Here is a 26,821-nt window from a genome sequence, read left to right as displayed (position 1 = left end):
CTTTCACATTTAGGGCTTGTTGCCCAGCAACATCTCCCCCTCCCCCCACATCAGGGGGAGAACAAAGAGCCCTCTGTCACAGAGATCCCTCTGAGATCTGTCAACATAACGCCTCCTTAACCCTTTCTTATCCGCCAGCTTCAGTTTGCAAACCCCCTCGTGAGTGGAGCCAAACCCCGTAATTAATAAGTTTATAATTTCGTTCATTTGAAATTATTTAAAACTTTTTTTAATCAATGAATGAACATATACACACACACACACACACACACACACACACACACACACACACACACACACACACACACACACACACACGATTGTCCCTTATTTAATTGCTTTGTACCATTGTCTCAGCAAGGTCTGTCGGGACGCATAATCGTCCCATATTTTAGTGTCTTGATGTGAAATGCCTGAATTTAAAATGAATGTAATTAAATCAGTCACAAAAAGTAATCCACTTCTACTTGAGTGTAATAGTTACCGTTTCCAATAGATGTCGCCTTACTAATTAAAATACTAATGTAGGACACTGCCTGGTCATCTCATAATACCATGACCCCAGCCTGCCCCCCCCCGCCCCCCCCCCACACACACACACAGATCGCTTTTTCTCACACCACTACTTGTTAGCTCAGTGCGCGTATTTCCCAGCCCGGCCAAGAGCGGAGATGTTACAAACCAAAGAATATAGCGGCCAAGTGGGAGAAACCATTCAGCTCGAAGCATTTGCACATCATTCATCACTCATTATGACGTCACAATTTCATACTGGATTTCGGTGTCCCATATTATAAAAACTTAAATGTGGCAAACCTAACACACACACACAGACACACACTCTCTCTCTCTCGATATGGAAGCAAAGTTGATAAAGGGCTGAGTGGTCTCCTGCCAGGGGGTCCTACGGTTGCTGTGCAATACTCTTGAAGAACGTGCAGGAGGCTGAAGGGCTAACAAAACACTGGCACCTAGTTGGTCACACTGAACCACTGTCACTTTAAGGGATATCCGGCTCCCTCACCACCATTTTAACACCCGACCTCTGACCCCCAGAGACAAACATTTTTCTGGCCCACAGTAAATGAGGGTGGGTGCGGGGATAAATGACACAGTCCATTCAGTCCCAACATACAGAATTTATTTACAGAGCGAGAGGCCCAGGGGGCGGGGCTTCTAGGGGGACAGCTGATTGGTCAGTATGAATTTTGTGATGGGATAGAGTTATCTTACATAAAGGCCTCCAGGTGACATCACTCATACAAGGATGATATTAGGGACCCTGCACCCTGAATTCCCGTCTGCTAACGCTGCACCTTGAACTCCCCCCACTCCCTCTGCTAACGCTGCATCCTGCACTCTCCTTTTCATGTGCTAACATTGCAGCCTGTGTTCCCTTCCTCTCTGCTAACCCTGCACCCTGATCTCCCCACCCTGCCTGCTATCATTGCACCCTATGCTCCACCTCTCTAACACTGCATTCTGCTCTACCCTCTGTATCTGCTAACACGGACACTTGCACTCTCTAAGTATGGGGGATAAGTCTCTCCTCGTAGAGTCAGTCCCTATATTTATATATACATATATATTTATACACTCCCCCCCATGTGCCCTCTTAGCAGGGGGTCCCCAGTTGTAGCTCTGATTCCTTCCCACAGTATGGGGTGGTCATCGGCTCCTCTGCAGGTTTCTTCCCCTCCACTGTGGAGTGGTGAGTGGAGTCCGGGCTGCCCCCCTCCTCACAACAGCAGCAGCAGCAGTCCAGGAATGCCTGGCCTAGGGGTTTGCAGACACACAGGAGCAGGACTGGAGTGACCGAGCACTTCAGGAACAAGAAGAACTGAGTGATGAGTGTCAGCAGGTCCCGGGTGACATCAAGGCTGGTGTAAGTGACCAGTACATTGCTGACATTTTCAGGGAGGGTGCAGACTCCGTACACTGTGGCCAGACCCACCACTGTCCAACTGAGCTGGCGTTGGCACTGCGCGTGCCTGGCGTCCTTGGCGGTGCCTACAATACGGAGGGTCACCAACTGGCAGGTAATGGTGAAGAGCAGCGGAAGGCAGAAGTAGCAACCCAGGAACCACCACATACGAGCGTGCTGGTAGGTAAGGACCAGGGAGTGCAGGACAGGGGGCAGGCCAGGGTCAGGACGCATGGCACAGGACTCAGTCACCACCCCAGACACCGGGGAGTGCTCCTGGGTGAGCTGCCAAAGCAGGGTCTCGGGCAGTGCCAGCGTCAGGGACCCCACCCAGATGATGGCTAGCTTGCCCAGGATGGACTGACATCTCTCCACGGGCCGCGGGTAGAGCTGGGGGGAGGTTGCTGCTTGGAAGCGATCGATGCCTAGAGCGCAGAGGGAGAAGGTGGAGACTCCAAGAGAGGAAACCTGGGCACAGGCAGGCACAGGTTATAAGATGGCAGCATTAGTGATCACACAATGCCAGACTCACATGCAGTGCCAGTCTATAATACACACAGACAGTGCCAATAATCACACAGTGGCAGCCTCACATGCAGTGCAGTAATCACACAATGCCAGCCCCACACAGTGCCACAGACTACACATAGTGCCCGCCTCACATTCATTGCAGGTCACCAACACAAACATGCCAGTGATCACACACAGTGCCAGCCTCACATGCAGTGTTAAGGATCACCCAGTGCCAACCTCTAACACACACAGTGCCATCCTCCAACATACACAATGGCATGTGATCATACAATGCCAGCCTCTATCATACAGACAGTGCCACCTTCACATACACAATGCAGCCAGTGGCAATAATCACACAGTGAAATAAAACAGAAAAACAGAAGCACTCACTATGACAGCAGATATGCACAGAGTACAATAACTTTCCACAGGTGCACATCACTCCAATCAACGAGAAGAATAATGCCAAAGATGAAAAAGCACTGCACGGAGCTTATAAAAATAGCTAAGTTATTATATTGCAAAAAATATCACATTTCGGTCCCACTATCAGACCTTTGTCAAATGTTGATATTTTTTACTATACAATATATTTGTCATTTTTGTTAAGCTCAGTAGAGTGCCGTTTGATCTTTTTCGTCTTTGGCAATAATAGCACAGTACCAGCCTCACAAACACAGACCCAGTGATCATACATAGTACCAGCCTCAAACACACAGATTAGCAGTGTCAGCCTCCTCCTGACACACACATACTCACCATTACACACGTTAACACACTGGAATGCATTGGGGAACACTGTGATGGCCTCACCAGGACTAGCTATGATTAATAGGGGAGCTGTGGGACAGATATACAGTATAGATAGACATGTTAGGGGAGACACAGTGGAATTCCAGGGACATAGTGCGAGTCACTGGGACATTCTGGGAGTCAATAGGATATACTGGGAATAAGTGGAATTTACCAGGAGTCAATGGGACATGCTGGTAATAAATGGACACTCTGGGAATTACTGGGAGTCAATAGGACATACTTGGAATAACTAGAACATACTGGAAATTAATGAGACACCATGGGAATAACTGGGACATGTTGGATCTCATTCAGTCATCCCGGCACACCTCAGCCCTGTCATGCCCATGGCAAACCCCGACACACCTCAGCCCTAACACACCCTTTCGCACCCCAGCCATGGAACACCCTGGCAAGTAGGCATCTCTCACCTCCATGTAGGGCACAATGCGGCAGGAAAGACCCCCCAGCAGCCTGCAGCGGGTGATCTCCTGGAAGACGACCACAGGCAGACAGAAGAAAAGCAGCAGGAAGTCCCAGAGTGCCAGCCCGGCTAGGATGGAGTCCCAGGCGCTCTTCAGGTAGAAGCTGTGCCAAACGATACACATGACTGACAGGTTCCCGATGATGCCCACTGCAAACACTACCAAAGACAGCAGCAGTATCCCGTAGGCACCGAGCGAGCTCTCGCCCAGTGGATACAACGGGTTCTGTAACTGAGGGTGCAAGGCAAAGGATGGAGCAGTGCCATTGTGCCCTGGGGGAACCCCAATCTGTCTGAGCTCGGGGGTCCAGCTACCTGCTGGATGGATGAGCCTGGGATACCCCAAAACTACAGGGTCCATCTTTGGGTCTTCGCTCTGGGATCCCCTCTTGGCTCGAAGTTTGCTCCCCTCATCCACCTGCTTTGGAGCTTCTCCCGGTGCCAGCACCCTCCTCCGCACCCCAACATTGCTCCCTGTACCCACCCCAGGGTGCCCCACACCCCACTCACTAGCACTGCTAGGGCTTGTAGACAGGGTGCCCAGAAGCACCAGCAGGGAGCCACACAAAACTCTCATCTTCCTACAGAAGAATTTCATGAGCAGTTGCGCAGAGAAATAGTGCAGGGAACGGGGAGAGAGAGAGAGAGGGAGGGAGGGTTTCCCAGCTGTAGAGGGACACAATGCAGCTCTGAGCCCTCTTTGAATGGGTCACAGTGTCTCCCACAGGATTAAACTTTGTGCCAAGCCCCTTTCCCCCCTCCTTATTCACATATTGTGGGTACCAGCCACACCAGGCTCTGCTCTCTGGTACCTCCTAGTGGTGATAGAAGAGAAGGTCAGGTCTCTTGAACTGTTTTTTTTCCGCTTCTGTTCAGACTCTAACTACTCTAACATGCCCTTCCCTCTCTCTGATCATCACTTCCTAACCTTCAGCCTCTCTCTACCCTCTGCATCCTCCACAACACTTACTTCCACAAGCATATACATGTATCGCTGTTTCCCCCACCCTCTGGAAGATGTGGCGATTACTGAGTGTATGTGGTGCTTTACCTGCGGCTCACAGGAGGCCTGAACCTCCGCTGCTGGGAGCCTGGGGTGTACCTGGATCGTCCGGTGACAATGCCTCCACCTGTGAGGGATCCTGACAGCGCCGGAAAACGCCTTCACAGGACTCAATACAATAATTACACACAGACGTATATATAACAGGTTTACTGCATGCAACTTAGTCTGCTATAACGCATGTAACACAGGCCTCTCACGGCATTAGCCCCACACTGTACCCCACAGTCCAACCTCCTTGTCCACACCCTGGTAGGGTCCTCCCCAATGTACTGAGGTGCCCTGGGCATCCAACCACCCTGGTGTCCACAGGAGCCAACCCACCCCGTTTGTAACAGCACTGCCAACAGTAAGTACAGTATACTTAGTGCACTTGTTGACCTTCTGATACCTGCCAGGTGCACCAGTACCTAGTACCGCTGACTGAAAAAAGGGGCCCGTCTGTCCCACGCTGTCGCCCGCCTGTACGTGGGGTGGTATCCAGCTGGAGGGTCCCACCATGACGAGAGTCTCTATCTGCTGTGGTGGTCTGGTCCCAGACCACAGGCTGCAATTGCTGTGCGGTGTCCTGCTGTGTCCCTGACACTAGGCAACTACAGGGGCAGTGTACCTATCTAATGGGCCTTTCCCTGTGGCAGCCACAAACTTATAGGGGGAGTCGGAGCCAAGCTGGGGCCCATGAGGGGTCTCTGGCCTAGCTCAGGGGCCCCTGACACCCTGAGCACACCCTTACCCTTCTCTGTCCCAGCTCCGACTGGCGTAGCTTACAGCGCGCCAAATGTAACAACTCTGGGAGCAGGGGAATCCTGGAGCACTATTGGCTGTAGTGCAACATCTGACTGGCTGCCCCTGGGGCTGCTGGAGATTGTTGTTCCACTGCGGAGCTTCTCTGTAATGGCCGCCGCTATTAAGATGCACTGCGCATGTGTGACTAACCTCCTAATTGCACTGGGTCACTAGTGTTTATTGATGATGTGACAGAAGACAGAAGCAGCCGGATGAATTCTGAAGTGTATAGGGATATATTGTCTGCTCAGATTCAGCCAAATTCAGCAAAGTTGATTGGACGGCGCTTCACTTTACAGATGGACAATGACCTAAAACATACTGCGAAAGCAACCCAGGAGTTTTTAAGGCAAAGAGGTGGAATATTCTGCAATGGCCGAGTCAATCACTTGATCTCAACCCGATCGAGCATGCATTTCACTTGCTGAAGACAAAACTTAAGGCAGAAAGACCCACGAACAAATAACAAACTGAAGACAGCTGCAGTAACGGCCTCGCAAAGCATCACAAAGGAGGAAACCCAGCGTTTGGTGATGTCCATGCGTTCCAGACTTCAAGCAGTGATTGCCTGCAAAGTATTCGCTACAAAGTATTAAAAATGAACATTTTATTTATGATTGTGTTAATTTGTCCAATTACATTTGAGCCCCTGAAATAAGGGGACCGTGTATGAAAATGGTTGCAATTCCTAAACGTTTCATACGATATTTTTGTTCAACCCCTTGAATTAAAGCTGAAAGTCTGCACTTCTATTGCATCTCGGTTGTTTCATTTAAAATCCATTGTGGTGGCGTACAGAGCCAAAATTATGAAAGTTGTGTCAGTGTCCAATTATTTCCGGACCTAACTGTATATAGCAAATGTTTATCCTTCTACAACACAGACCCTGTTACGTTACAATCAAGGCATATGCTTTAGTAATAATCCCTGAAGAACAGGACATTACTGGCCAATAATGCCCTGGCTGGAAGAGTTGAAGGCGAGGGACTTTAACCCAGCCAGGGCATTATTGGCCAGTAATGCCCTGTTCTGAGGGGATTATTACTATTATAGGCTAAATGTAGGCTTACCTGGCCCTACCAAACCTGGCCCTACTACATCCTTCCACATTGCTATTGGAAATACGATCATTCACCCAGTAGCCCAAGCACGCTGCCTAGGGGTCACACTTGATTCCTCTCTCTCATTCTCCTCTCATATTCAAAACGTTTCTAAAACTTGTCGCTTTTTCCTCCGCAATATCACAAAGATACGCCCTTTCCTCTGTTACTCAACTGCCAAAACTCTGACTCAGGCCCTCATTCTCTCACGTCTCGATTACTGCAACCTCCTGCTGTCCGGCCTGCCTACCTCTCACCTGTCTCCCCTACAATCTATCCTAAACACTGCTGCCAGAATCACTCTACTCTTTCCTAAATCTGTCTCAGCGTCTCCCCTGCTGAAATCCCTCTCCTGGCTTCCGATTAAATCGCGTATCTCACACTCAATTCTACTGCTCACTTTTAAAGCTTTACACTCTTCTGCCCCTCCTTACATCTCAGCCCTAATTTCTCGCTATGCACCATCACGACTCTTGCGTTCTTCTCAAGGATGTCTTCTTTCTACCCCCTTTGTATCTAAAGCCCTCTCCCGCCTTAAACCTTTCTCACTTTCTGCCCCACACCTCTGGAATGCCCTTCCCCTCAATACCCGACTAGCCCCCTCGCTATCCACCTTTAAGACCCACCTTAAGACACATCTGCTTAAAGAAGCATGAGTAGCACTGGATAATCATGGACACATGACACAAAGCGTGGCCCCCTGCAGACGCACTTACTAGTATTCCCTCCTACTGTCTCTGTACGTTCTCCCTACCTACCAATTAGATTGTAAGCTCCTCGGAGCAGGGACTCCTTCCTTAATGTTACTTTTACAGTATGTCTGAAGCACTTATTCCCATGATCTGTTATTTATATTTGTTATTTATATGACATGTATTACTACTGTGAAGCGCTATGTACATTTTATGGCGCTATACAAATAAAGACATACATACATACATTTCATAAATAATAGACACTTTTGTATAGTTAAATAGATTTTTTATTCAAATAAAATGGTAAATACATGAAACCACCTCAATATACGCTTACACTGCAGATATCTATATCCACACACTGCCGCCCCCTCTGTGTGTGCGCGCGCACACACACACACACACACACACACACACACACACACTGGAGCTCTAGACACACAACACAGCACCTCCTCTACACTCACTACACAGCAGCTCTACACACACACACAAACTCTGCTGCTACACACACATGCTACACCCATAAACACTGCTACTGACACACACACACACACTGGAGCTCTAGACACACAACACAGCACCTCCTCTACACTCACTACACAGCACCTCTACACACACAGCACCTCTACACACACAGCAGCTCTACACACACACACACAAACTCTGCTGCTACACACACATGCTACACCCATAAACACTGCTACTGACACACACACACACTGGAGCTCTATACACACACACATATCAGCTCTACACTCACACAAACTGCTGCTACACATACAACAGCACAACACACACACTGCAGCCACAATCAAAAATGCAGCCACTTACTAAACTTTGCACTCTCCCCCCCAGCTCTACACACAACACAGCACAACACAGCACCTCTACCCCCCCCCCCACACACACACACAAACAACACTGCACCTCTATACACAACACACTTACTTCTTTGCAGTCTCTCTCCTCCCTCCCCCCCAATTCAACTGAATCTGTTCAGAAAATCTCAGTCAGCTCTGGAGGGGGAGGAGTCAAACCGTGGCTGATACTTTTTGACCAATCACCTGCCCTGTCTCAGAGCTTTTACTTAATTCAAATCAATCCCCTGCCCTGTCTCAGCTGTTCTGAAAGCTGATTGGCTGGAAATAAACAGATTGAAAACTGCATTTTGCAAGCTGCTGAAATTCAGGGCAGTACTGTGGATAATGCCTGGAATTTTAACCAATCAGAGAGCAGGGTTTTCAATAATGCCCGGAATTTGACTGCTTTAGCCTATAATGTAGTTTAAATAAATATAGGAATATTCTAATAGCAGGGAGAAGATCAGGACACACAGTACCCTGTAATGAAGCTAGAATGGTGGAGTGGGGGTGGGGGTTGGACAGGGTTGTCCTGTGTTGCCCCTGTGGAGCTGTTGGAACCTTGGAAGTGAAATTCCCAGTGTCCAGGGATGAGGTCGCCCTCATGTGACACATTCCTTTACAATGGCAGCTGTTGCTAATTTTAGAACGAGAGGCGGCTATAAATAGGACACTAAAAATAGTACCAGTCCTGCCCAGGTGTGTTGCAGAGGTGGGACCATGTTATAGGAACAACCCCTTATAAGAACAACCCCCTTCATAAGAACAGCCTCATCTAGGAACATCTCACAGCCCAGATCTGCCCCTCCCTATGGAAGAAGCTCCTGTAATAAGAACACCCCTCTTATAGGAACATCTCACAGCCGAGACGCACAGCTTCCGATGGGTGGAGCCACGCTGATAAAAACACACCTCTTATTGTAAAAAAGTATTCTGTGGTATCTGTCCATACTCAGTTTGTTCACTGGGGGGCGACAGAAACAAAACTGCCAGACAAATGTCCTTATTTACATAATCACACCAACAATGTACTGGTATATATAGAAATGTTGTCCTCCATCATTCTGTCTGTATATCTCCCTCCCTCTCTATCGCCCTCAATCCTTCTCTGCCTCCCTCTCTTGCTCTCCCTCCCACCCCCCAGAGTGATGTGACACTCTCCAAACAGCTCTCACTGTGTCCTTTGTGCTGGACGCGATAACACAGCATTAACCCTTCTCAACCTACAGCTCTCACCTGATGTAAACACAGGGTTAGATTACTCTTAAGTTTTGTCCCCGGTGGCCGCGGCTATGCGCGTGAAGGCGTGCGCACCACACACAAGGTGCAGCCCTCTATGGGGCATGCCCCAGTCGGCGTGTGCGTGGGCGCACAAGGCGCGATGCGTGACCGCCTTTGCCGAAAGACAAGATTTGTGGCGTGGCAGTCGAGCATTCGCCGCGTCACGGCGGCGGTTCAGCCAATGAGTGCCAACCAGCTGCGTGACGTCATGGCCGCGCCCCCGCCAAGCCCCCCTCGTCGGATCTCCTGCTCTTCAGCGGAAGCGCAACCGTAGACCACAGGTCGCGGCTGAAACTGGTGCACGTGCCGCCAAGTGCTCTGACGCGCGCGGAGCCATAGCCTTAGCGTGAGCTCCCATTACAGGGCGCATAGCTGCTTCACATATAAAGACATAAGGGCATGTGCGTCAAGTGACGGTATGGGTTACTGCACCCGTTCCGGTGCTCTCTTCCATTCAAGTTAATGGGAGCTGACGCCGGAACAAGCGCGACAACCCATATAGGCACTGCATCCACGTGCCACGTAGAATGATAGAATTTGATGGCAGATCGGAACAATTTGGCCCACCTAGGCTGGCCATTTTTCTATCTGCTGTAAAACCTCGGACCCTATTTGATACTTGGCTTTTTTTTTTAATCTTATGTCTATCCCAAACATGTTTGAGTTCCCTTACTGTATTCGCCCCTACCACCTCTGTCGGGAGACTGTTCCACGTATCCACCACCCTTTCTGTGAAGAAGTACTTCCTGACAGCTCCCCTGAGCCTGCCGCCCTCCCGCTTCACAGTACGACCTCTTGTTCTAGCACCTCTCTTTTTCTTTGAATATATCATTTCTATCATATCCCCCCTTCTCCCGTCTCTCTTCTGGGGTGGGGGAGGGTGTTCCTACTGCTGGTCTCTCTGGAAGGGAAGGAGTTAATACGGGAGCCTTTAGCGAGGGTCCGTAATTAAGTTAAATACATGCAATGCAGATAATTAAAGGTTTAATAATACTAATAATAACCACCCCCCTGTGCTCAGGGATTTAATGACAACATTAGGGACTGCAGTAAGGAGAAAGCAGTCAGTCATGTAATGCCTGATTCAGGTGTCACTCACAGCTTGCGAAATGCATCCTTCAGATGTACCCCAGGATGTGAACCCCCATGATATCCACCCCAGAAACCCCCCCCCCAGACACCTACCCCAGGATACCCTGTGTAGGGACTAGGCACGGGGGGAAAGGGAGGAGCGCGAGAGGGAAAAAGATATAGCGCTTCTGATATCCTGTATCCCAGTCCTAGAGGTGAGCAGGGCTTGTATAGCAGTCGCAGAGGTGAGCAGGTCCTATATATCAGTCCCAGAGGTGAGCGGATTCAGTATACCATTCTTATTGGTGAGTGGTTTTCTATATCAGTCCTAGAAGTGAGCAGGTTCTGTATACCAGTCTTAGATGTGTGTGTCCTTTATATAGTCCTGTATGTGCGTAGATCCTATATATAGTCCTAGAGGTAAGTCGGGCCCAGTCCTTGAGGGGAGCATCCAATATATAGTCCTAGAGGTGAGCAGGTCCTATACTATACATATAGGTAAGGTGGCACTGTACACAACTCGTAGAGGGGAGCAGTACTTATATATTGTCCTAGATGTAAGTGAAACCTATATATAGTGCTAGAGATTGTGTCCTATGAATAGTCCTACATTTGAGCGTTTTTTGTGTTCAAGTCCTAGAGGTGAGTGAGTTCTGTATAGGAGTGGTAGAGGTGAGTGCCCTTTGCCCGGGCTGTGCCCCTCACATAGTTTTGTTGTTGAGGTTCTGGGAAATTCCCTGATCGCGTTCATATGCAAATGAGACCAAAGAACAAGCTTGTTAATAACTTAATTATTAACCATTTCAGAGCAATCACTCTAAATGCCTGTGTCCATGTATCGCCCCCTGTGAGGGATGGGTCAGACTACATGCCCCATGTGTCCCCTCTGTCTATGTCACTGTGTCACCCTGCAAAGAGGGGGGTGGGACATCCGACTCCGTGTACGAATGGTCCCCTCTGTCTTTGATAGTATGTCAACCTGCGGTGGGAGGGACAGACTCCTTGTCTAATGTCTGTGTCACCTGCACGGGGGGAAGGGAGGGGCAAACTCCACAGGTCACAGGTCCTTTATCTCCGGTGACGTTGGTTTTTAGTCATGTGTTTGTCTTTCGGGACGGTCCTCTCCTACCACACATGGCTCTGACACTCCCAGTGACCTCCAGGACTGAACGACTCAAGGGACAGAACCAGTGATACTTCCCAGTGCTGTTGCTGCCTGCACTGCGCCTGTGCTGCGTATACCTGTCATGGTATCGCAGTATGGGGGTCATGCACTAAGCAGTGATAAGTGTGTTTTCTGGGTGCTGTGCACAAAGCAGTGAAAAGTGCTTTTAAGTGAGATAACTGCCTTTATAGTGTGATACTGCCGGCTGTGAGATTCACAAAGCAGTGATAACAGTGCAGCAACCTGCTATAATGGCTACTTAAAAGCACTTATCACTGCTTTGTGAATCTCACAGAAGGCAGTATCGCGCTATAAAGGCATTTATCTCACTTAAAAGCACTTATCACTGCTTTGTGAATCTCACAGAATGCAGTATCGCGCTATAAAGGCATTTATCTCACTTAAAAGACTTATCACTGCTTTGTGAATCTCACAGCAGGCAGTATCACGCTATAATGGCTTTTTATCTCACTTAAAAGTACTTATCACTGCTTAGTGCATAACCCCCTATGTGTGATGGGGAGGCTGCCGCTGCCCGCTCTGTATGATGATACGGCCAGTGACTGTGGTTATGACATCATAGGGTGTGTCTGACCAAGACGGGAATTTAATCCTTTAATGAGTGGAAGCTACATGTGGGGTAATTAGTATGCAAATATGTTACAGTGACTAATTAGTGTGTCTGAGGACAAAGCTAACACACACAGTGCGTGGCACCTCTAGGCTGGTGCAGGGCTAAAAACCCTGGCACCTCTAGTGCTGGTACATGGATACAGAGCCTGACATCTTTAGGGCTGGCGCAGGGATACAGAGCCTGAAGCCTTTAGGACTGTATAGGGATTCAGAGCCTGGCACCTCTAGGAATGAATAGAAATACAGAGCCTGGCAGCAATAGGACTGGGCTGGAATGCAGAGCCTGACACCTCTAGGGCTGGAAGTCTTTGTCTATATTTTCATGTTATGTGATCAGTGAAATTGGAGTAAACATCACGTGACATTGAGTGACAAACTGTCATTTTATTATCCCCTAATGACACAAACACATGGGACCAATGGGACATGAAGTCTGTCCCTCCCTGTCCTGCCTCCCCCACAGTGTGACACAGACAGTCGGGACCTATGGGACAGGGAGTCTGTCCTCCCTTGCAATGTGACACAGTGACACAGACAGAGGGGACCTGTGACACTTGGATTCTGTCTCTACAAATCGAAGGTGACAGGGACAGAGGGGATTTATGGGGCTTGGAGTCTGTCCCTTCCCCAGCACGGTTACACAGTGACTCAGACAGTGGGGACCTGTCAGGCATGGAATTTATCCCGCCTCCCTCAGGGGGACACAGTATAGCCCACCCACCACAGGGTGACATGGTGACACAGTTTGTTCCTTTCCCTTAAGGGTGACAGAGTGTGCCCCGCCCCCCACAGGGTGACAATGGCACACACAGCTGCGTAACTATTACATTTTGACTGGCAAAGTGACTAGGTGTTTTATCACAAACAGGTACAGCTTTATTTATTTAGCAAAATTGCTGCAGGTGACAAGGCACATGGAGACACACAGCTTAACCCATCGAGGGAAAGAGCGATGACCAATGTAAAGTAAGTAGCAGAGCCGGGGTGGATTCCTGCTCTCCAACTAACCGCTGCCCTCTAATTTACAATATTGAGCAGGATGAGACAGAGCGGACTTCCCATTATCTGTCCTCTCTCACCCCAGTGACAACGTTTTTCCAGACAGACCCCACTCTGTACAATCCATATTACATAGTTTCATACTGTAGTTACATAGTAGATGAGGTTGAAAAAAGACACATCCATCAAGTTCAACCTATGCTAAATTTAGACGACAGATACTTTATCCTTTATTTGTACTTACAGTATATTGATCCAGAGGAAGGCAAACAAAAAAAACCCAGTGACATATCATCTAATGACCTCATAAGGGGAAAAATAAATTCCTCAGATTAATATCCCTGTATACCTTTCCTTTCTAAAAAGATGTCCAACCTTTTTTTTGAAGATATCTATTGTATCTGCCATCACAGTCTCAATGGGTAATGAATTCCACATTTTAACTGCCCTTACTGTAAAGAATCCTTTCCTTTGTTGCTGGTGAAATCTCCTTTCCTCCAATCTGAAGGGATGACCCTGTGTCCTTTGTACTGCCCTTGGGATGAATCGTTCTTTTGAAAGCTCCTTGTATTATTCCTGAATATATTTGTATATAGTTATCATATCCCCTCTTAACCACCTTTTTCTAATGTAAACAAATCTAATTTATCTAGCCTCTCCTCATAAATCACAGAGTAGAGAAGGTAGGAGGGAGACTCCCGAGTGATGCTTCACTAAGATAAGTCCATGTAGACATGTATATAGAAACAGATCTCAGCCTATGAAAAGATCCCAAACAGTGTAATTCAATTTCAGAGGAGATGTCCTACGGTGTCAATAAACATATTGAGTTTACTTTATACATTCATCACAAACTCCCACTTAGCCTGCAGGTTAACTAGCCCAATCACCTCCACATAAATCAGATTATCCATTCACTTTATTAATATGGTGACTCTTCTCTGCACTCTCTCTAGTTCCAAAATGTATTTTCTAAGGAGTGGTGTCCAAAATTGTACTCCATATTCAATGTGTGGTCTTACTAATGCTTTATAAAGGGGCAGAATTATGTTTACTTGCCTTCCATCCATTGCCCGTTTAATTCAAGATAAGATCTGTTTGCCTTTGCAGCTACTGCATGACTTTGGGCACTATTACTAAGCCTGCTGTCTACAAGCACTCTTAAATTCTTCTCCATCAAGGATTCCCCCAATTTATCCCCATTTAACTTGTAAGTTGCCTGTTTATTTTTGTTTCCCAAATGCATTACCTTACATTTATCTGTATTAAACCTCATCTGCCATTTACCTGCCCACGTTTCCAGTCTCTCCAAGTCCTTCTGGAGAGAAATTACATCCTGCTCTAATTCTACTACCTTACACAATTTAGTATCATCAGCAAAGATGGAGACTTTGCTCTCTAAACCAAAATCAAGGTCATTAATAACCAAGTTAAGGGGGCGCATGCGTGACGTTGAAGGAAATGGAGGCATAATCCCGCTGCTCCGCTAAAGTCCGGCGCATTAGTAAAAAGTAAAGGTGCAAACACCCTATAAAGATACCCAAAAGTACACCGGATGATATCTAAAATGGAGGATGACAACTACAACTAGATCACAGCTAAAAAAACGGCAAACCATGGATTTAAAAACGTACTTCGCAAGTGCTGAGATGGTGCTGGAAGGGGGAGAATCAGAGCTGTCACCTGGCTGCTGACCGGACACAGACTCCTTACAGGACAACCCTGAAATGCATCTGGTTATTAAAAAAGATATTACTAAACTGATTCACAACTTGAAAACTTTTCATGGTGAAATGGAGAGCTTGCGCAAAGACCTTGCAGCATCTGAGGATTCTAATGGGACGCTATCCCCATCTCACAGTTAAGGACTCAATTCTATTATACCTGTGTGTAATTTAAAGTTCGTAACTGGCTTAGCCAGCCAAATCCGCAATAGGCAACCAAATTATAATATCCACTCGATTAGGACCCACAAGGGAGACGTGACGTCTAACCCCAAACTCATAGCAGAAGAGTTTAAGACATATTATGAAGAGCTGTACAATGGAGAGGTGATACATAACGTAAATACGAATAAAGATCTGCAGCGTTTTCTGCCAGATTCGGTGCTGCCGAAATTGAGCAGGTTGGAGCGCGAGTGTTTACAAAAAGATTTCACAGTGGAGGAGCTGGTAGAGGTGGTAAAGAATCTTAAAACCTCAAACGCGTCAGGCCCAGATAGGTTCTCTAATCTGTATTACCAAAAATGTATATACATGCTAGGAATGTTCATTTCGGTTCGAGCAAGAGCTCCGTTCCCGGCGCAGATGCTCCAGGCGTCCATCTCGTTAATTCATAAGCAGGGAAAAGACCCCACAAATTGTCTTAGCTACAGGCCCATATCATTAATAAATTCAGACATCAAGATATACTCTAAATTACTGGCTAACAGATGGAGCGCTATTCTGCCTAGGCTGATCCACCCGGATCAAGTTGGATTTTTTAGAGATAGACAAGCGGCCGACAATACTAGGAGAATTATTGATGTTATTGAGTTTATTAACTGGACTTAGAAATAATTTCACTCTCACAACCTCATGGATGGTTGGATACACTCCAAACCCCTATACCGGGTCCGGGGTGCGGGGTGCGGGGCATATACTGGGGGGACGACTCCCACTAAACTATTGACCCCTGACGTATCCCTATGCCCCCTTTTACCTTTCTGGTCTGAGCTGAAGCAGGGCATCCTGGCGGTGAGCCGCGTAACTGCTTTCCAGGGAGGACTTTTTTCCGGAGGTCTGTGTCTACATGTACCCAGGAATCTGACGTGACTCCCGGATACATTTTTGGGGTGGCCAGCAACTCTGGTTTCTGGTTAGCTAGACACAATCCGACAACACTTTTACCGCAAAGTCCACCATAAAACTCATAGCCTGAGAATCTCCACTGGTTAGCGCTCCTGGAAAGGCAAAAGACACATAAATCTTTATTGTCGCATAGTTTACATACAATGCATGGCAGTACATATACAAAAGTCAGGCCCAAGAGCTGATATTCTAGGGCCCCAAAACATGGATCAGGGGCAACCAAGAGGTCATTATACAAGGCAAACTATCCAAAACTCTTACAGTCCTTGAGAGGAGACAATGAGGGAGTGGTCCTTGTATGGGATCTCTTGGATTGGAAGAATCTATAGCGTTAAAATGAAACTTCTTCCTCGAATTTGATATTTGTTTCAAACTCTTCCGATCCCTGTGGTTCATGAAGACATTTTGTCCCTGCAATCGCAGATTTAAAAATGTATTTGGAGTAACCAAAACCCACGAATTAAAATGAAAATTCTACAAAGACCTAAAGCGGCTGGGGGGCTAGCTTGCTTTCATATTACACGGTAGCTCAATTATGTCAAATTATCCAGTGGCACATGGACCCTGGCATGCGCATGGGTGGCGTTACAAAGCGAACTACGCGCCCCATTGGAACTGTGCAACCTAATCTGGTATTCCAAATCTAGGCTTAAAGCACTAAATGAACCGCTGTCCTCCATGCTCAATTCACTCGCAGTCTGGGAGGCCTCCGAATTTAAACGCTCGTTGACTTCTAGGCATTCCCTGATGACCCCCCTAGACGGCAACCCGGACTTTGAGCCAGGGCTAGATAGTAAGAATCTTGGGGTATGGAGACAACAGGGGTTTAAGAGATTGAAGGATTTGGAGGGTAGAATCACCATTAAAACATGTGAACAGTATAAGTCAGATTAATACATTCCTAACAGAATTTTTTAGGTACCTCCAAATCCGGGCATTTTATACCAAATACACGACACGTCCACCGCTGACGAATTTCAAAACTCTCTGTGTGTTCGGTAATGATACACCGGGACAAAATCTAGACTGTACGTAGAAGTGATCAGTTCAGGTAAGGATTATGCACAGAAATTTAAATGACAAATCCAGTTGCCCGCACGTCCCGGGCGACTGGATTTGACCTCGTGGCGAACTCCTCCTGGCCGCCCAAGCAAGGCACATGGTTCTTTGTAATTTTCCCTGCTCGCGCTGAAAAAAAAATAACAGTCCCCCTACCTGATTGGTGACTTGACTTGGCGCGCAGCCAGGCTCTATATGAGCCCGCGCATCACGATCGGCCATTCCTTTTCCATGGAGATCTTGTTTGAAGAAGTAAGTACTCCCTCTGCCTCCCGCACTCCCTCTGCCTCCCGAACTCCCTCTGCCTCCCGCAGCCCCCATGCCTCCAGCACTCCCCATGCCTCCAGCACTCCCTCTGCCTCCAGCGCTCCCCATGCCTCCAGCGCTCCCCATGCCTCCAGCGCTCCCCATGCCTTCAGCGCTCCCCATGCCTCCCGCACTCCCTCTGCCTCCAGCGCTCCCCATGCCTCCCGCACTCCCTCTGCCTCCAGCGGTTCCCATGCCCCTCGCATTCCCTCTGCCTCCAGCGGTCCCCATGCCTCCTGCACTCCCTCTGCCTCCCACACTCCCTCTGCCTCCAGCGCTCCCCCTGCCTCCCGCACTCCCTCTGCCTCCAGCGCTCCCCATGCCTCCAGCGCTCCCCATGCCTCCAGCGCTCCCCATGCCTCCAGCGCTCCCCATGCCTCCCGCACTCCCTCTGTCTCCCGCGGTCCCCATGTCGCTGACTCCCCATGCCTCCTGCACTCCCTCTGCCTCCCGCACTCCCTCTGCCTCCAGCGCTCCCCCTGCCTCCCGCACTCCCTCTGCCTCCAGCGCTCCCCATGCCTCCAGCGCTCCCCATGCCTCCAGCAATCCCCATGCCTCCAGCGCTCCCCATGCCTCCAGCACTCCCCATGCCTCCAGCGCTCCCCCTGCCTCCAGCGCTCCCCCTGCCTCCCACACTCCCTCTGCCTCCAGCGCTCCCCATGCCTCCAGCGCTCCCCATGCCTCCAGCGCTCCCCATGCCTCCAGCGCTCCCCATGCCTCCAGCGGGCCCCATGCCTCCAGCGGGCCCAATGCCTCCCGCAGTCCCTATGCCTCCCGCGCACCCTCTGCCTCCCACGGGCCCCATGCCTCCCACGGTCCCCATGCCTCCCGCACTCCCTCTGCCTCCCGCGGTCCCCATACCTCCAGCGCTCCCCATGCCTCCAGCGGTCCTCATGCCTGTGAGTGTGTGTGTCTGTGAGTGTCTGTGTCTGTGAGTGTGTGTGTGTGTGTGTGTGTGTCTGTGACTGTGTGTGTGTATGAGTGAATACAGTGAATACAAGTGTCACCCACCCAGTCACCCACCCTCTGTCTGTCACCCTCTGTCTGTCACCCTCTGTCTGTCACCCTCTCTCTCTCTGTCTATCACCCTCTCTCTCTGTCTATCACCCTCTCTCTCTGTCTATCACCCTCTCTCTGTCTGTCATCCTCTCTCTCTGTCTGTCTCTCTGTCTATCTGTCTCTTTGTCTGTCTCTGTCACCCACACTCTCTCACACTCTGGATCTGGATATCTTATTTACCCTGTATATCTTAACTGCCCTATACCTACACCGAAATAACCTATACTGCTTTCTTAAAGATCTAACTCTATAGCTTCACACGGGAGACATCGGAATCCCCCCTAACCCAGAAGACAGGTAGGGAACACCTCCCCTCCAATGTATAACATTGCGGGAATGAGGGTACCTGGACATTGAGGGACTGCGGATCAGGTAAGATCCCAGGTGGGATTGCTGCTTTAGATATTGTGAAGCGGGGGCGTCCAGGCACTAGTTAAAGGGTTCAGGAAACTAGTAATTCACATCTGGCTTTTTTTTTCTAGATCCGACATTTACACACATGCACACACACACGTAATTATGTAACAAGGACTAATTGTAGTAAAGTATAAATGTAATACAATAAATAAACTTATGTCAAAAACAGATGTTGTTCTTACTAGGAATTTATTCAATTTCGTTTTTAAAAAGCAGGGCTGTGAGGGCTAAGGGCGGGCTGGGGCGGGGCTAAGGACAGGCTGGGGCGGGGCTAAGGGCGGGCTGGGGCGGGGCTAAGGGCGGGCTGGGGCGGGGCTAAGGGCGGGCTGGGGCGGGGCTAAGGGCAGGCTGGGGCGGGGCTAATTGTGGGCTGGGGCAGGGCTAAGGGTGGGCTGGGGCAGGGCTACGGGTGGGCGGGGGCGGGGCTAATGGTGGGCTGGGGGCGGGGCTAATTGGCAAGTAGATTTTTGGGTGATTTTTCGACCACTGTGTATATATATATATATATATATATATATATATATATATTATGTAAGGCACTCTTACCAGAACCACACCAGGGTGCACGGGTCACGGATATTACAATAGAGATAATGGAGGACTAGCACAATTGGATCAGAGACAACTTGGTTTATTATGAAATGATCGACGATTAGGTTTCCTGCTTGAGCTTTCTCAAGATGTTAGAAGGTGAAATTACAGTACGAAAGCAAACAATCTCATGCTCATACACACTGATACACACACTGATACACACACACACACACACACACACACACACACACACACACACACTGTACACACTAATACACACACACACACACACACTGATACACACACAAACATACACACACGCACGCACACACTGATACACACTGATACACACACACACACACACTGATACATACACACTGATACACACACTGATACACACACTGATGCACACACACACACTGATACACACACACACTGTACACACTAATACACACACACACACAGATACACACACAAACATACACACACGCACGCACACACTGATACACACTGATACACACACACACTGATACATACACACTGATACACACACACTGATACACACACTGATACACACACACACACACTGATACACACACACACACACTGATACACACACAAACATACAGTACACACTAATACACACACACACACACACTGATACACAAACATACACACACGCACGCACACACTGATACACACTGATACACACACACTGATACACACTGATACACACACAAACATACAGTACACACTAATACACACACACACTGATGCATGCAGTCAAACAAACACACTGATACACACACACATACACACACTCACACTAACACACACACACGCTAATAGACACACACTGATACACACACATCTCCCATGTCAGTGCCAGGTCACATACACGTCCCAGAAGCCTGCAGTTTATATATCAAAACAATAGAGCCCCAGCTAATGCGGTGACACCGGCCTGGTGACATTCCTCTGCCATGAAGACAACACATATCACACTCTGCATCACCCCTCTAGCACTACATCACTTCACTAACACTGCATCACCCCTCTAACACAACATCACCCCTCTAACACTATATCACCCCTCTAACACTACATCACTTCACTAACACTATATCACCCCTCTAACACTACATCACTTCACTAACACTGCATCACCCCTCTAACACTACATCACTTCACTAACACTATATCACCCCTCTAACACTACATCACTTCACTAACACTGCATCACCCCTCTAACACTACATCACTTCACTAACACTATATCTCCCCTCTAACACTATATCACCCCTCTAACACTATATCACCCCTCTAACACTATATCACCCCTCTAACACTATATCACCCCTCTAACACTACATCACTTCACTAACACTATATCACCCCTCTAACACTACATCACTTCACTAACACTATATCCCCCCTCTAACACTATATCACCCCTCTAACACTACATCACCCCTCTAACACTATATCACCCCTCTAACACTACATCACTTCACTAACACTATATCACCCCTCTAACACTGCATCACCTCACTAACACTGCATCACCCCTCTAACACTACATCACCCCTCTAACACTATATCACCCCTCTAACACTACATCACTTCCCTAACACTATATCACCCCTCTAACACTACATCACCCCTCTAACACTGCATCACCCCTCTAACACTACATCACTTCACTAACACTATATCACCCCTCTAACACCACATCACTTCACTAACACTATATCACCCCTCTAACACTATATCACTTCACTAACACTATATCACCCTTCTAACACTACATCACTTCACTAACACTATATCACCCCTCTAACACTACATCACTTCACTAACACTATATCACCCCTCTAACACTACATCACTTCACTAACACTGCATCACCCCTCTAACACTACATCACTTCACTAACACTGCATCACCCCTCTAACACTACATCACTTCACTAACACTGCATCACCCCTCTAACACTGCATCACCCCTCTAACACCTCATCACCCCTCTAACACTACATCACCTCACGTACACTGAAGCAACAACTATCACTGCATAACCTCACTAGCATTACATGACCAGCTATATTTGTATCACCTCACTAAGGCTAAGTCCCCGGTGGAGGGTGCTGCATGCGAGCCTGGCGTCCTGCCGGCACTTGCACAGCTTAAAACCACAATCTGCGATCGTATTGGCTGCCAGCGCACCACATGACCACATCGCCGCACGGGAACACATTCGTGTTGTATCCCCCGCTGGCTGATGCGCCACCGCACTGCGTGAGCCAACACGCACGAAGAAACTGGGGCCTGCCTAATTGCCACTACTGAGGTGAGTGATTGTGTGCGGCGCGCACACCACAGCACACGCCGCCGTCACCACCGGGGACCTAGCCTAACACTACACACCAACTAAATCTATATCACCTCACTTAGGCTAAGGCCCCGGTCACGGCGCTTTAATGCGCGCCCGCGCTTTTGGCTGCGCGTTCCGGCGATTCCCCGGTCTGCAGCTCACTGCAGGAGCAGAGACCGGGGGGGGCGTGGCGGAGGAGTGACGGGGGCGTGGCCATGACATCACCCTGCAGGTTCGCCCTCATTGGCTGAACCGCCGGGGGGCGTGCCTAGCCGCTCGACGCGAGTTCCTGCTCTCAATTCTATTGAGAGCAGGAGTAGCTCTCGCGCGAGCGCTGCGGCCCCCCCTCGCAGCGGGCCCGGCGCCATTGCGGGGAGGGCTCTCGTGAGCGCAGCGTCCGCCACAGCGGACGCTGTAGCAGGCAGCGGGGGCAAGGCCTAATACTACATCACCTCACTAACACTGCAACACTAACTACTGCAGCATTGCCCCATCTCACTAACACTGCATCACCTCACTAAGGCCTGGGACCCGCTGCGCCCGGCGGCGCGGGCGGCTGCACGGGCTTTCCCCACCAGCAGGGGAATCCTGCCGAGCCAGTCCCGGTCCCCCCTGGCTGCACAGCTCACTACACGCTGTGACGCGTCAGCCGCTACGGGATACAAGAGAATTGTGATCCCTAGCGTTGACGCGTCACGTGGTGTGGCTGTGAGCCAATGAGGAGGGGAGGCTTCGGGAGGAGGAGAGGCTTCGGGGAGCGGGGAGGAGAGTGTGGAGGGAAAGCAGCGTGAGTGCCTGTCTGTGTGTGTGTGTGTGTATGTATGTGTGTGTCTGAGTGCCTATCTGTGTTTGTGTATGTGTGTGCCTGAGTGCGTGAGTGCCTGCCTCTGTGTGTGTGTGTGTATGTGTATGTGTATGAGTGCCTGCCTGCGTGCGTGTGTGTGTGAGAGAGAGTGCCTGCGTGTGTGTATGAGTGCCAGCCCGAGCCCATGGAGGGAGGGAGGGGGGTAGGGTAGCGGGTCCCTCCGCTCAAGCCACGCCCCCCCTCCCGCTCAAGCCTCCCACTCCCGCCCCCCTCCCGCTCCGGCTCCCGCTCCCTACAGACCGCATATCGCGGTGTGTGTATGTCAGCGCCCCGCCTGTCTGCAGTGCGGGCGCGCTGACTCTGGGAGCGGGGCCTTAGCCTAACACTGCATCACTAACTACTGTAGCACTGCATAACCTCACTAACGTTACATTACTTCACTAACACTACATCACCTCACTAACACTACATCACCTCACTAACACTACATCACCTCACTAACACTACATCACCTCACTAACACTACATCACCTCACTAACACTACATCACCTCACTAACACTACATCACCTCACTAACACTACATCACCTCACTAACACTACATCACCTCACTAACACTACATCACCTCACTAACACTGCAACACTAACTACTGTAGCACTGCACAACCTCACTAACACTACATCACCTCACTAACACTACATCACCTCACTAACACTACATCACCTCACTAACACTACATCACCTCACTAACACTACATCACCTCACTAACACTACATCACCTCACTAACACTACATCACCTCACTAACACTACATCACCTCACTAACACTACATCACCTCACTAACACTACATCACCTCACTAACACTACATCACCTCACTAACACTACATCACCTCACTAACACTACATCACCTCACTAACACTACATCACCTCACTAACACTACATCACCTCACTACACTACATCACCTCACTAACACTGCAACACTAACTACTGTAGCACTGCACAACCTCACTAACACTACATCACCTCACTAACACTACATCACCTCACTAACACTACATCACCTCACTAACACTACATCACCTCACTAACACTACGTCACCTCACTAACACTACATCACCTCACTACACTACATCACCTCACTAACACTACATCACCTCACTAACACTACATCACCTCACTAACACTACATCACCTCACTAACACTACATCACCTCACTAACACTACATCACCTCACTAACACTACATCACCTCACTAACACTACATCACCTCACTAACACTACATCACCTCACTAACACTACATCACCTCACTAACACTACATCACCTCACTAACACTACATCACCTCACTAACACTACATCACCTCACTAACACTACATCACCTCACTAACACTACATCACCTCACTAACACTACATCACCTCACTAACACTACATCACCTCACTAACACTACATCACCTCACTAACACTACATCACCTCACTAACACTACATCACCTCACTAACACTACATCACCTCACTAACACTACATCACCTCACTAACACTACATCACCTCACTAACACTACATCACCTCACTAACACTACATCACCTCACTAACACTACATCACCTCACTAACACTACATCACCTCACTAACACTACATCACCTCACTAACACTACATCACCTCCCTAGAAATACAGCCCCTCACCAACATGACATCACCTCACTAAGGCTAGGTCCCAGGTGCCTGCTGCCTGCAGACCGGGGATCACAGCTGCACGTGCCGCCAGCCTGGCAGGCGCGCGTGCAGCACCGACACCGGGGCTGTAGCCTAACACTGCATCACTGCACTAACACTACAGCACCTCCACAGCACATCCACTGCTAATTTCTATCCACAAGATCTCTACATTTTCATCATTCCCTTCATAAACATCTTCCCTTAGAATATGTTTTAGATCCGGTTTAACATATAAACATACTCCACCTCCTCTTCTATTTACTTGATCCTTCCGAAAAAGGGAATAACCCTCTGAATGAACTGCCCAGTCATGAGTTTCATCACACCATGTTTCAGTAATGCCTATGATATTATACTGCTCCCTTGCAGCTATTAGTTCAAGCTCCCCCAATTTATCTGTCAGGCTTCTTGCATTAACAAGCATGCATTTAACTTTTTTCCAGTCTGTACTATTATCTTATCTGCTCCTGCCTTTCTACTCCAATTGGATTTAGTCTTTATAAGTTCTCTAGTATTATCTGTGTTTAATGTGGGTGTCTCCCTGCTTCAAACTCCCACTTGCCCCATTCTACTTCTGTGACCCCCTGCTATTTCCCCATCCCCATCTATTCTATTTAGTTAATTATCTTTCTTGTCCCTCCCCCTCAGTCCTAGTTTAAAATCTCCTCCAACCTTTTTTAACATTCTCCCCCCTAGCACAGAAGATCCCTCTACATTGAGGTGCAATCCGTCCCTACCATAAAGATAGCACCTCTCAGAAAAGGAGTCCCAGGGCTCTAAAACCCCAAACCCTCCTTCCTACACCACTTTCTTAGCCATGCATGAACCTCCATAATCTCTGACTGTCTCCCGGTGTAGCGCTGGCACTGGTGGTATTTCAGAAAACACTACCTTGGAGATCCTTGCTTAAGCTTGCGACCTAGATCCCCGAAATCATTTCACGGCATCTCAAAAGAAGGGAATCACATGGTACATCAACCAATCAGGTTGGTGGATGTACCATGTGATTCCCTCACTTTTGCCTGGGATGTCATTCTCAGGCAAAAGTGCAGGGACCACATGGTATATGGTACATGGTACAGGCAGGGTAGGCCTTCTGGAAGGTGGGGGATAGGGGAGTCGGTTAACCACTTGGTTACCTTAGTGATTAGTAAAGCATTGCATGGGGGAAGCTAGGGTAGAAAGGTTCTGAAAGCACAGAGGAGAATGTAGTTATGCTGATACCAAGATCCACATGTATATTGATGTCACAAAAAAGTTGCTGCTTAATGAACAAGGTTCTTGGTGCCCATCATCGCTATATCATCTCCCAGCCTCTTGGATCCAACACCCTGACAAGGTAACCAAACCTGAGTAAGACAAGATAAGAAACATTAATGTAAACTCCCTAGGAGCCGGGCAGGGAGGATCATACTAACACTACATCCTATCACTAACACTACATTACCCCACATACACTACATCTCTTCATTATCACTTTATCACTTCACTAACACATCATCACCGCATTAACACTGTAACCCCACTATCGCTGTAACCCCACTAACATTGCATAACCTCACAAACACTATATCACTTCACTAACACTACATCACCTCACTAACTGTCAGGGTTGATAGATGTCCGGTTTTGAACCGGACAGCCCGGTATTTTGCCCCTGCGCCCGGTATAAAGTGAAAGGTAATACCAGACATGTATGTGTCCAGTATTACCTCTCTCCGATCGCAGGGTGGCTGCGGGGGGACCGGCGGCCGGTCAGCGCAGTTGCCGCCATGCTCGTCTCTCTGCTGCAGGCTTCTCTCTCCCTGTCTGTCCCACGCCGAGGTGTCTGACGCGCGCAGGGTCCTTTGACATCAGTGCCGGAAGTCAGCTGGGCTTCCGGTACGCGCCGGCGTGAGAGGGAAGCCCGGCACGTGCCAGCCTCAGACACGTCAGTGTGGGACAGACAGGGACAGAGAAGCCTGCAGCAGGCGAGAGCCGAGCCCGACCTCACACCATCCCCAAGGTAAGTATGAATTTGATTGGGTAGGTGGGGGTATTTTGTATATGTAGTGGGGAGGTGGGGGGTATATTTTATATGTACTGGGGAGGTGGGGGGTATATTTTATATGTAGTGGGGAGGTGGGGGTATATTTTATATGTACTGGGGAGGTGGGGGGTATATTTTATATGTAGTGGGGAGGTGGGGGTATATTTTATATGTAGTGGGGAGGTGGGGGGTATATTTTATATGTAGTGTAGTGTAGTCGCATCTTTTACCATTGTGTCCAGTATTTTTGGACGAGCCATCTGGCAACCCTACTAACACTG

The 26,821-nt window shown here is 48.7% G+C and overlaps 1 protein-coding gene across 1 annotated transcript in view; it reads right to left on the bottom strand.

Moving 5' to 3' along the window:
• Positions 1–598: 598 nt before the first annotated feature.
• GPR37L1 (G protein-coupled receptor 37 like 1) overlaps positions 599–26,821 on the bottom strand; it is a 39,314-nt gene continuing 13,091 nt past the window's right edge. The window contains exons 3-4 of the mRNA XM_075615388.1: positions 3,667–4,300; positions 599–2,392 (exon numbers count right to left, since the gene is read on the bottom strand). Of these exons, the coding sequence (XP_075471503.1) occupies positions 1,616–2,392; positions 3,667–4,300 (1,411 nt within the window). The 3' untranslated portion in view covers positions 599–1,615. The remainder of the gene's footprint in view (positions 2,393–3,666; positions 4,301–26,821) is intronic.

This window comes from Ascaphus truei, chromosome 9 (assembly GCF_040206685.1).
Source record: "Ascaphus truei isolate aAscTru1 chromosome 9, aAscTru1.hap1, whole genome shotgun sequence".
In the NCBI taxonomy this organism is placed as follows: domain Eukaryota; kingdom Metazoa; phylum Chordata; class Amphibia; order Anura; family Ascaphidae; genus Ascaphus; species Ascaphus truei.
The sequence above is the reverse complement of the archived record's forward strand: the minus strand, read 5'-3'. Positions and strand labels throughout refer to the sequence as shown.